A 12,631-nucleotide genomic window follows, 5' to 3' on the forward strand; every position below is an offset into this window, starting at 1 on the left:
GCCCAGCCGCAGCCCGGCGGCCGCACCGAGCCATGGCGAGCGCCGCGGTTCCCACGCAGCCCCGCGAAGCGGAGGCCCCGCAGGAGCGAGGCGCGGCGGCGCCCGGGGAGACGGAGCCGACGGAGGTGTCAGGCGGGGCCGGGGCGGCGGCGGTGCTGGGAGAGACGGGGCTGGCCGTGGGCTGCTGCATCGCGGTGGCGCTCAGCTGGGAGCGGCCCCTCCGCAGCCTGGGCGGCTTCGTCTGCGCCAACCTGCTCTTCTGGTGAGCCAGCCGGGCCGCGGTGGGCGCGGGGCCGGGGTCGGGACCGCCCCCGGGATGGGAAAGCCCCCGCCCCGCCCGCAGCGGGCGTCTCCTCCCCCGCCCCGCGCTTCCCTCGGCCCCCGGGAGGAGCCTTGGCCCCCTGCCCGCCCCTCCCGAGCGGCCCTGGCGGGGAGCTGACCCGCGCCCCCCGCCAAGGAAGGTCCTGCTCCTCGCTTCACCTGCGCCACGGCATTCCCTGCCCCCCGGCATTCCCTGCCCCCAGCCGCCGCTCCGGGTCTGGCCATGGCCAGTGCATCTGCTTGGTCGGGTTCTTTCACCCTCGGCCTCGTACACACACACACACGTTCTGCCCCCATATCCTGCAGCATGATGCGTGGTGATGATGATGATGATGAGGAGTCTCAGATGGAAGCTGAGCAGGGCGGCTGCAGGACAGCCCCCCCGAGAACTCGCGTTTGTCACAGCCGAGAGGAGCCGTGGGCCCGCATTTCTGTGCAGAGTTTTGAAGCCTGCTGAAATCAGGTCCCGAGCCCATCGGCTGTGCTGTGCTGATGCCCTGGTCCAGTACTTTGGAGTTCACTTTGAGTATATGTGCTTTTCCAAATTGGTGGCCTACTTAGTGGAGTCTTTGTCAAGTGGGCACAGCCAGAATGTTACTGCAGTGCACCAGTTCTCTTTTTGGACTAAGCTTTTTGTAGTCAGAGACTGTTTAGTTGAATAAGCCCCAGAGATTAACATAGGGATGTGTTCATTGTTGTGTTTGTCATGTCTCTTTTGTTAATTTGTGTAGCAAAAAAGTTGTCTATGTGAAACTTCTTCGGGGCTTTCCCGTGATCTCAGGTTTTGCCAATGCCTATTTTTTTTGCTTTCTGATCTGAAATGTTGTTGTATGCCTGCTTGATCATGTAGAACAATTTATAAATTAGTGCACTAATAATACTGGAGAGGCTCTTACGAGTGAATAGTGTTTCCTTTCCTGTGGCTAGAACTGCCTCCTTTCCTCTTAAGCAATAAGAAAGGTAAACAAGCAGTGCAGTGGATTAATAGCAAACTCTTCTTGGTTCTTTATAACCCTGACAGTGTGATGTTTAAAATGAGATCGAAGTCATAAAAAAGGACTTTCTGGAGCTTTGTGCTGCACAAGAAAATCTCAGCAAATCTTTCAAAATCATTTTATCCTCTTTGATTCCAGAAGCAGAGTGTGCGTGACGTCTAATTTAGGTTGACTTTTATTATCCATCTTGCTCTTAGGTATCCATGGTAAATCCTTTCATTGAGAAAGTTACATGGTTTTGCTCTCATTTTCCGCATACTTCAGAGGTCACCTGTTCTTTCAGCCATTTGGAAGAGTCATAATGTTTTATATTTCTTTTCAGTGTGGCTCTGATAAAATTTTCAGGGACAACATCTAGCAGAATACATTTCCAAGTCTCAGGCAATCATAGCTGCTGGGCAACCCCTTGGCTATTTTTTTTCCAGATTTGTCCCAAGCAAGGTATAAAATGCCTGCATTATTCAATGCCTGTAAGAAGTCACCTTTGTTAGTCTTACTGGCAACTTGTTATTGTGACCAGTACTTGAAGTTATTTTATCAAAATTCATAGCTTTCAGAATGAGTTGGAACAGCAAAAGTCAGGGCACAGATTGTTCATTTTAATTTGGTGGTATTGTACCTCAGAAGGAAGCTCGCTATCCTAGTGCCAGGGAGTTTTGAGAGGTGCAGACGAACAAGGAAATGTGTAGAAGCAGGAAGGATGACCAGTAAACTTCTGTGGCTTGAGAACATAAGGAAAGACCTCGGTAAAAAACCTATGAAATCTGACACTCTGAAAATTAAAGTCATTTAAATCTCAGGTCATATTTCCATTTCCGTGCTTTGGTATTGGGATCGTGAGTGTTTGCAGCGCAGTGTGTTTGCTGCTTCTCCTTTACTTGTTCGCAATCCAGCTGGTCAGCCTGGTTTGTGATGACTCAGACAGTCACAGCTTCTTCAGGACTGGGAACAAGTGTCCACCCCTGCTGCCTGTGAAGTCTCTCCCAAGCTGGCTGGAGCCTATAGGTAGAAGGAGCATTTCCTAGTTGCTGTTCCATGTGCCTTTTCTTTCTTTGTCATGTGCCTACAAGTATCCATGCCCCATAGGGGGGCTCCCAGTGCATGCAGCCTCTGATCAGGATATCTCGGCGTTCATATGTCTGTATTGCTGGATGGGAGACTTCTCCCACTATAGCAGCAGCAGCATTGGTGGAAGAAGGAGAAAGGGGAGGTGAGGTTGAATTTTATAGTTTTCTGAATTTTGGAAAAGCAACACCAGGTCCTTCCTCCCATCCATTTAATTTTGTTGGGACTGTTTTCCTCACGGTTAGTTTAGTTCTTGTATGTTCACCCATCAAAGTATTTAGTGTGTAAACTGTTGCAGTAGGAGCTGCTGAGAGTTAATTGTTTCTCTGGTGTCACAGGATTTAAAAAAAAATATATTTCATTGTAGCCTTTTTGTGTTAAAAAAAATCTCTTAGCCATGGTACTGTTTATAAATGCGTTTCTGATGGTTATGACTAAAATATTGTTCTTGTAAGTACAAGAAATTTACTAACTTAATTTCATTCTGATTTCCTTGATTTTCTTAATATTCCTAACAAATCATTGTGGACTCTTTACCAAGAGAATAGTAAAAGTAAATAGTAAAAAAAAAGGACACAAATCTGGCTACTGAAAGAGCATTTTTCAGTTACCACCTCCATTATTTTTTCACCATGAGCAGCTTTAAGCCTCTTGCCACAAATAAACCTGACAAAAAATCTTTAAAATGAACAAGGGTTAAATAGCTATATTATTTTGCACCTAACCATCTGAAATATTATTTAGATTCTTGTGCTGTATATAGTTTGCAGACTGAAGTCAGAATAACACAGGAGAACTAGGCTGGTTTTCCCCCCGTTTTACACCTGTTGTACTGAAAAAGTGAGTGATTGGACCAAGAGCAGGGAAACTCTGTGCTGGTGCCAGAAGTTCACTCCAGGTGTTCTGAGTGTTAGGCTGTTGACTGATAACTTTCAGTCTTGGGTTTAATCTTATCCAAATATTAACATTCAGTCCTAGATTTTTAGAATTCTATCCTAATTATTATTCTCTGAATGTATGGAATAGAGGGGATAGTGACAGCTTTTTGTTCTCCCAGTCTGTAATTTTAAATTTCTACAAGGTCACAGGGACAAGTTTATTTTCAGTAATTTTGTACTGTTCCATGTGTTTTGTAGTTTGCAGTTATCTATTGCAAATACATGTTTTCTGTCTGCAGATAAATGTTTCAAACTAAAGTGCATTCATGTCTGCAAGGTCATCCCTATATACACCACTTGCATCTGTTCACCAATTGCCCAATTTCCTGATTTCCCTAGGATTTTTTTGTGAAGGGAGGCAGCAGAAAAACTAAGATGTAATAGATCTTTTCTCTTTTTCTGTCTTGTGGAATGAATTTTTTGTATTACCCTATTTGCTATTGTCTTCACCAATTCAAATACTTTTTTTTTTTTTTTGAGGATTTTAATATATCTTCTGACCTCAGAAGGTGTATTTGTATGTTACTGCAGGTCTGTTTTTAACAATGTTACATGATGTTATTGTACTGACTCAACAAAGTAACTGACCAACTGTGTAAAATACAAGTATCAGTCCTTGATTTAGACAGGTGTGCAGGCCTAATTTTCCATTAAAAAATAGTCTTTCATCACCATCCCTACCCATACTTTTTGTTTGTTTGTTTGGTCTCAGATATAGTGTATATTTCCATTTTCTGAGAGAAACAATCAAGAGAGAAAACAGTATTGCTTATATCTGAATTGTCTGTGTGCATTGCATCAGGTAAAGATTGTGTATTTTCCAGACAGAAAATCTCATTGCTCTTTAAATGTTAGTAACAAAACACACCTCTGGAGTTTAGTGGTTTGGTGTGTTTTGTTTTTAAGTATCCAATTTGTTTCAGGAGTTGTTAGTGAAGTGTTCGAGTTATTTTAAAGTATCCAGTTCACTTTAAGACTTGTTCTTAAAGTGTTTCTTACTTGAAATCTCTGCTCGGCAGAGATGATGAAGTATACCATGAAGGGATCTCAAAGTACTTTTCATTCATTAATTTATTCTTTCAATGTAAGAAAACAGTACTAAATTAAGGATTTCTTTCATGTATTTGCACACAACTTGTAAATACTACCACTACTATACCTCACTTATATATAAATCAAGATTTCTGCCCATTTAGAGAGCAGTGTGCATGCATAATGTATGCTTGCATTTTTCTTCTTTGTTACAAGAAGAAAACACATGCAGCAGCTCTGTTCTGTGTATTTGTGGACTGTACGTTTTTGTTCACTGTCAGCACTGACTGTGGCTATCACTGGAAATGTAGTCTAGGGGACCTACTCAGACATCCTTAATTGGAATAAAAGAAATATTTAAAATCAAAACATAAAGAAAATACATGAAAATTAACTGAATTGGAGTAAAGCTGGATATTGATATTCTGAGTCCAGTTTGTAGTATGCTGGTCTTCAGATCACTTAATTAAATTTGTAATATCTTCCAAGTCAGGACAACGCATACAGATTTTTCCTTATAGCACCCAGATGCTAAGTGAATTTTGAATGTGGGAAATTTTGGTCTTTGGCTGTCTTCATTACAGGAAATCTTAGAGCTACATTCGTAGTTGTCTTGGGGTTACTTTCCTGAAATCCAAAGTGTCAGGATAGCACACAAGTGAATACTCCTCCCTTAAATTCTAATAAGCGTTTGTCTCTGATTACTCAAGCAGGAATAGTACAGTAGGTTAAGTATTGACATTATTATTTTGTAATGATAATACCTTCATTATCAGAAAATAGGAAAAAAATACTGGCATAGACAGTTTTGAAATTCACTGTGCATTCATGTGAATGGGTTTCTTACATGGTTGCTAGTTTGTTTCTTCTAGTCTGATAGTGCTTAACATTTAATTTGCTGCCTTTTGCTAAGTCTTTGTAACTTATTGGTATTGAGATTTTCTTTTATTACACCTAGCTATAGAACAGCAAATTGCTGACATTTCTTTAAGCATGAACAGATGTTTGTGGTTTGTTGCTTTTTGCTTCCTAGCAAAAGGGGTGATATTCAAAAATAGTCTTCCTCAAGTAAAGCTAAAATTCCAATCTCAGCACAAGGTGTGATATAATTTTAGGGTCTACTTGTTTTTAACCAGGCATTTTTAGTCTTATGTTCACTTTTCCAGTACAAATTATGAAAACTTTTGAAGGCTTTGGAACTAGAAAAGTGGAGCACAAAATTAAATTAATTTGATTTAGTTAACAAAAATGATTAAAAGCCATTAACAGCTTTTTAGTGACAGTTTTCATATTTTTGGCTGAGGGATTAGTTTACAGGAATGAAAATTGACATTGTTTAAGAGCCAGACAGTGTTACATAAAAACCTGGACAGCTGACAGCATTTTTCAACCAATAAGATGAAATCAGGATCAGTCAGAAAAGAAATCAAGTGGGATAATTGAGGAAAAGCAAGCATTACTGAAAAAATTAGAATCAAATCTAGGATGAGAACTTAATGGAAGATGGAAATCCAGAATAAAGGAGAACAGAAATTATTGCAGCATGGCTTGTGTTTATTCTGTCTTGCTGAAACATACATATGCTGTGTCTAAAGCAGTTGTTTCAAGAGAGAAATTATAATTTCTTCTTATATTGCTTCAAAATAATGAGACCTTTCAAATAGTAAGTAGAATTTTGAGAACAATGGATGTTTTAAAGGGACATGCTATGCTCCATGGTAGATGTTACAGGACTAATGAGAGCATTAAAGAAAAGGAGATTTAGGGCAGCACGGTAGAGGTGCTACTGCTCAAACTGCTGGTACTGTATGAGAAAATGGGATTAAGATTTCTTCTGTACTTTGCCAGAGCGCAGGTTAATTAAGGTCATCTGGGCATTTGTCTGCAAAAACAAAGGAAGCAAGGTTATTTGATGTTATGTGTTTAAATCAAAATAATTTTAACTTCCGTGGAAATACCGTCCCCTCTTTTCATTGAGGTAAAGGTAGAATTTGATGTCATGGTAGACTCAGAAGGTATGTCATTTAGGTAATTTAAACTTTCTCCTTCTTGAGTGCTTTTTATGTGCCTGTCTGAATGCAACAGGTTGCAGTAAATTGATCCAAAAGCACAAATATTGAAACATGATTCTAACTGCTGAATTCCTCAAGAGGTTTTCTTGCAAACAGTGTGAGATAATTTTGCAATGTGAAATTATTAACTTCCAGACCACCACTACACTTCCAAATGTACCAGTTCATAAGCACATTTTATCTTTGGTGATTAAATGCAAAGCATTGGAACACTTTTTCTAGTTTTTTCTTAGGAACATATACTATTTTTTGTTTTATTTAGATTTATTTTTAAGTTTAAGAGCTGGTTTCTTGAGTTGGGGTAGAGAAAATACACAAATTGAATTCTTATGCTATGTGTTATGTTAGCAATGTCCAGCTGTCTTTGCTTTTGCCCTGAAACCTGTGCACAGACCTTCCAGAGAACTACCCCTTCTACAGATGCCTGTAATAGTAATTTAAATTTCTAGGAGTCTGTTTCTTAGGACAAGAGGTTTATTTATGATTCAAAATGTTTTGAATTCTAGTAAGTTCTAGAAGGTTTTCTAAAGAAAAACTGATTTGGTCCGTGCTTTCTGGCTGAATAAATACGATCCTAATCTTTTCAATGAGACCTGACAAATAAGCTCTTTGAATAAAATGTTGATGGCTGAGTTTTCTTTGTCTTAACAAAGAAAGAATTTTAAAAAATGATCCAAGTTTTAGAATAACAAGCATGCTTTTTTTGCCTGAGGGTTATTTTTTTAAATTATATGTTTATTTTTATATACCTAGTGATAGAATTTTTAGATTTCTGGGTGCTATCCAATGGAACACTCTTTGCTAGCTGGCACATAGGTTACAAATCAACTGCTTTTCAGTGCTTCATTTTACTCTGAAATATCCCAAGTACCTAAGTTTCTCTCTTATTTAAAGAAAAACTTGAAGTGAAAAATGGTCCTTCTTTGTAATTTATGTCTTTATGGAAGTTTTTTCTCCACTAAATTAGACATGATCTAAAACATTTTTAATGTACATCTTTTTAAGAAGCATTCTATTACAACATTTCACAGGTTTTCAGCTAAACAGATATGCAGCTTTCTAAGTTCAAAATGCCAGGCACCCAGAGTGCTAGTGTGCATATTTTAAATGTTAATTAACATTAGATGTGGAGTAAATGCTTTTGAAACTATTTTATTCAACAAATTGTGCTTTTTGGAAGGGTGGGGAGGTTTTTTAGACTGAATTTAAGCCTTTGTTCGTTCTAAAATTTTTGACAGAACATATACAGATGTGGTTTTTTACATGTAATTCCCTTTATTCAACATGGAATCTGCTGTACCAGTTCTTGTGTATTTTTCAGACATGCAAGCTAAATATCATATAAATATAATAATATTGTACTAAATTCTGTTCTGTAAAGACATTCTACCAAAAAAGTGTGCATAACTTCCTCTGACTTAAGTGAAAATCTACTTTTTGTGTAGGAATTGGGAAGGGATTTTTGCATTATAATTCTTAAACAGTTACCTAAATACTTTGGCTCAGACCAGGTGTCTTGGTGTTGGCTGGGATGGAATTATTTTTCTTCCTGATACAGTGTTGCAGTGCTGTATTTTGGATTCAGTATGAGAACAAAGTTGATAAAAACCTGATATTTCAGTTGTTGCTGAAATGTTTACTGAGCAGTGTTTACTGCTCAGGAAAGTCAAGGACTTTCCAGTTTTCCATGCTCTGCCAGCAGGCAGGTGCACAAGAAGCCAGGAAGGAGCACAGCCAGGAGAGCTGACTTGAGCTGGCCAAAGGGATATTCCAAACTACAGTGTGTCGTGCCTGGGAGGAACTGGCCAGGAGCTGCCCATCACTGATCAGGTTGGGCTGGGCACTGGAATTGTGCATCACTGGCCTGTCCTGGATTTTATTAATCTCTCTTTCTGTTGTATCAGATTTCAATTATTGTTACTCTTATTAACTTTATTTGAGTTATTAAAGTGTTCTTAAGCCCTGGCTTTTACTTCTTTCCATTCTCCTTCCCATCTCACCAGGGCAGGAGAAAAGTGAGTAACCTTAATTGTCAGCTAATGTTATACCACAATACCAAGATATACTAAAGGAGCAATAGGAAAAATACTGGATTATTGAGTTCTGACTTCCAATGATTTGAGTACTCAAGGCTTGGATTTCTGTATACATAGATAAAGCATTTTAATATTTACAGAGGTTCTATGAGTATGAAAATCATTTATATAGAAGAGCATTTCACATAAAAGTTGTAAATTTAATAGACATACAAAGCAGGATTCGCAAACCTGCTTTGGGATGGTTTTTCTGTTAGGAGAGTTTAAGCATTAAATTACCTGTAAATAAAATAGTGTTGAATATATATATTTTTCTTCTTGATTCACAGGAGGGCGAATAAAATGATTGACCCTCTGATCAGTAAGGACACAAGCTTTCTGATACTACCTTTACCATGTATTTCAAAAATGTTGTTCAGGCAGTGTACATCATGCTGTAATTAGAACAAAACAAGCTCTCTTCCCCTTCCCCAGAGCTCTTGCTTGAGACAGTCATCAGAACTTTTTGCAACCACACAGGTGTTTGATTGCTCCAGCAGTAAGTGTGGAAGAATGGTCTACATTCAGCTCCAAAGAGGAAACAGTTACCACCAGGAAGGAGTTATTACCACATCTTTTCCTTACCCAAATGCCCTCACTGTAGATGTTTGTCTGAAACAGAGTTAGGTGGTCTTCTGTAAGAGCAAAGTACTTGTAGCTTTGAAATTAGCAGTTCAGTATTCTCAAAGTGCACTAGAAATATTTCCTCTCCACAGGCGAGGGCCATTCTCTATGTGGTTTATGTCATAGGCCATGCTTGCTTATCAGTGTCTGATTAGAAGAAGACCGGTTCCGTGGAAAGCTCTGGTGGGAAGGTGTCAGTGGATTTTCACCTAAACATTTTATGAGGAAACAGTTATATACCAACCTGTGCTCTTTAGAACTCCACGGAATTACTCTGAAGAGTTTGGCCTCTGGTTTTAAGATGTAAATATGAGTTTGTGGAACATAGAACTGAAGTCCACAAGTCACTCATGCAGCCAATAAATGTGTCATAAAAGCTGATGGTGAAGCAAAGCTCCATTCTCACATCTGTGTTATTGACAGCTTTCATTTATTTATGTGATTATCTCTGGATTTCATCTAGGGATAGATAACTATTAAAAATGTGCCTGCTAAGGCTTTCCAGAAATAACTAGCACTGGCTGCTGATAGTCTAAATAATTTAATTTTTGATTAAATTTTTTCTTATGTTTTGTGTTTACAAAATGAAACTCATTCATAGCTCTAGAATGTGTTGTGAAAAACCCAAAACCTTAACAGCTGAAGTGAAAGAATCAAACTGATTTATTTAACATTTGAAACAATTTGGTAGGTCTGCACCTTCCCTGTATCTCATGATACAATTAAAATAGCTTTTGTCATGCCCTGTAAGTTTTATTATGTTTACTGACTGTAATATTGTATGATGTTGTTAACCATCAAAATTTCTTACCTGGCTCATGACGCTTGAATAACTTTGCACAATCTGGTTTGTGCAGTTCATTGTCCCAGGTGCTCTGGGACAATTTTGGTGCACTGTGAGATATCTGCTTTTTGATACAACAAATTGACAGTATTGACAAATGACCATCTGATGCTTTAAAGAACCAGAGAAAAGACAAGAAGGAGCAGGTATTTTAGGCTACTTTTCTATCTTTAGGTTCACCATCATTTAGTTGAAGGATTTTCACTTTTAATTGTGGAAGTTTTCAAGTTTTGATTCTTCCTGGTTTAATTTAGAATAATTTCAGAACAGCTGCAATATAATCAGGTCCAGAACAGAAATTGTTGTGCCTTTAAGGTCTAAGGTCAGCATCTTACCACAAAATATTTGCCAACCACTTCTAATAGCCTACAATAATCACAGAATGAAATTACTATTCAGGTTGTAGGGGCTTCATGAGGTCTCTAGTATGGCTTGCAGCTCAAAACAAGTGGAATTGAGTGGCAGGCTGGCTCCATCACACTTACATTCTTCCTATATAGAAGAATGTGGGATGGAAGGACAGCTGGAGGTCAGCTAGTCTGGCTTGCTCAAATAAGCTCCAGTTGGAGCACATTGCTCGGGTTCTTACGCAACTAAGCTTTTGAAAGTCCTACTCATAGTGGTCTGCCACCTGCTTAGCACATGCAGGTAGCACATCCAGGAGCTCATTCACTTGAGTGCTCTGGACCAGGGGACATCCTTCACAGTGAGGCCGCTGTTGCCATCAGTGCAGAGAGCAGGTATTTCTTGCAGCCTCAAAGCCAGGTAGCCATATCCCACCCCTGGGGCTGTGTCTGAGTGAGGGCCTTCACTGTGCCCTGGCCTGTTTCAGCCAGTGACAGGGACTGAGTCCTGGGCACCTCATGACTGGGGTTTTTTGCAGTCCTGCACTGCCTACAGTAGAATTTCTCTCCCCGTGTTGTGCAAGCTGTCCTGTTAACTGCTGAAGTATTTATCTGGAATGCATTATTCTGTACATTGTTTCTTAATCCCTCTGTTCCCCCCCAAAAATATTCACAAAATACTGCAGAATTCAAAGGGGAAACAAATCTTGGTTATGTGTCCAGTAATGGTTTTTAATTCTGCACCACTTGTAGAAGAAATTAAACAATTTGAACTTGAGTCTGTTTTTTTATTGCTTAAAAAAGAGAACAAATTCAGTAAGCTTTTCTTATATAGCATTCTTCTACAATACAGAAGGAGTGCAGTGTATGAAGAATTCATTCTGGAGCCTTTCACTTTTGTCAGATATGTGTGTGTTAGAAATGCTTGAGAGTACAATCTGTTATTTTTTTTTAAAAAAAGGGGAAAAAATGCCCCAGCTTTTATTAACAAGCAGAAGTCTTACAGAAACTGTTAGTCTTGTTGCTATGCATCATGTTGATAATTCCTAGAAGAATTCTGACTCCTGACAGTGGTAGTAGCATAATAAGTGGTTTTCAGATCCCTGCATGTTGAGCTAACTGTTTGATAAGCTTATGTTTGATACATACCAGAAGAGTGCAAGGGGACCTTAACAGCTTTTCACCAGGAAGAGCTTCAAGGATGCAGATCTCTGACATATGGCTCACAAATAGTTTTTCTAATCTGTGTTGCTCTGGCGCCTGAGGACTGACACAAGCTGTCTGAGTGAATTCATAAGGGATGGTCTTTCTTGCAAACATCACAGTCTAGATAAAGAGCTAATAATGCTAAAACATGGGAAGTTCAGTCAGAATAATTCAAAGCTCTCCGAAGAAGAGTCCTTGTTTGGTGACTGCATTAGCTGCTTCAACTGGATTACAGTTTTTTTCCTCAAGCATTGGAGCAGGGACACTGCAGTACTGAGAAGGTGGAATGACATGACTTGGAAGCATCTTTCAGAGAGGATGCTACCTTGTTAATCCTTGTTTCCTAATCCTGGTCCGCATTAGTGCAATTGTTTTTAACAGCAGGTGACAGCTGTGATTGCAGTGAAACTAACAGTGTGGTTTAGTTGTGAGCGTAAAGTAGGTCAAACATGTTTTGTGCATTTTTTGAAAGACACACTAAGCCTTCTCAGTAAGTATCTGATCTTACCTTGAAAAGCTAGTAAAATGTGTGTGTATGTACACACATGCACACATTTTTATATAAATTCTGGTATTGATGCACGTATTTGAGACCATCAAAGTGTGGCCAATGGTAATTGCTAAGTCAGGGCCTTCTGTGTGATTCTATAAACATTCATGCACAAGCACCATTAAGACCCTATAGAACAGACATGGTATTAAGCCCAAACAGTTTGAAGCTCTGCATTTGTTATAAACTTCTGCTGTCTGGAAGTTGGATGAAAAATTCTTAATTTGATTTTTTTTGTACAGCATCACATCTCTCCCCCAGCCCATTATCAGTAAATTAAGTAAGCTAAACAAAGTCTTTCATGCAGTGGAACTTAACACTTAAACACAATCAAAGATTTTTAATGCTGAATAATATAACCAAGAAAAATAGTAGGACAACATGATGCAAAGCTGTTAGAAGTTTTGATTTATTGAGCTATGATTGGGCAGTTTTGATAGAGGTTGCCCTGTAATAACTTTTCTCTACACTTCTCTGTTGGTTTTCTTGAGCTGGCTGAATTATACAAAGGTGCTGATTTTATACACTTATTTTATAGAATAATCTTATAATTCAAATTCTCTAC

At 39.1% G+C, this 12,631-nt stretch overlaps 1 protein-coding gene across 1 annotated transcript in view; it reads left to right on the top strand.

Moving 5' to 3' along the window:
- The first annotated feature begins 32 nt into the window (after window positions 1–32).
- RETREG1 (reticulophagy regulator 1) overlaps window positions 33–12,631 on the top strand; it is a 63,772-nt gene continuing 51,173 nt past the window's right edge. Inside the window, exon 1 of the mRNA XM_039714872.1 lies at window positions 33–262. Coding sequence (XP_039570806.1) covers window positions 33–262 — 230 coding nt within the window. The remainder of the gene's footprint in view (window positions 263–12,631) is intronic.

Source organism: Passer montanus, unplaced genomic scaffold, assembly GCF_014805655.1.
Source record: "Passer montanus isolate IOZ18808 unplaced genomic scaffold, ASM1480565v1 scaffold31, whole genome shotgun sequence".
NCBI lineage: Eukaryota > Metazoa > Chordata > Aves > Passeriformes > Passeridae > Passer > Passer montanus.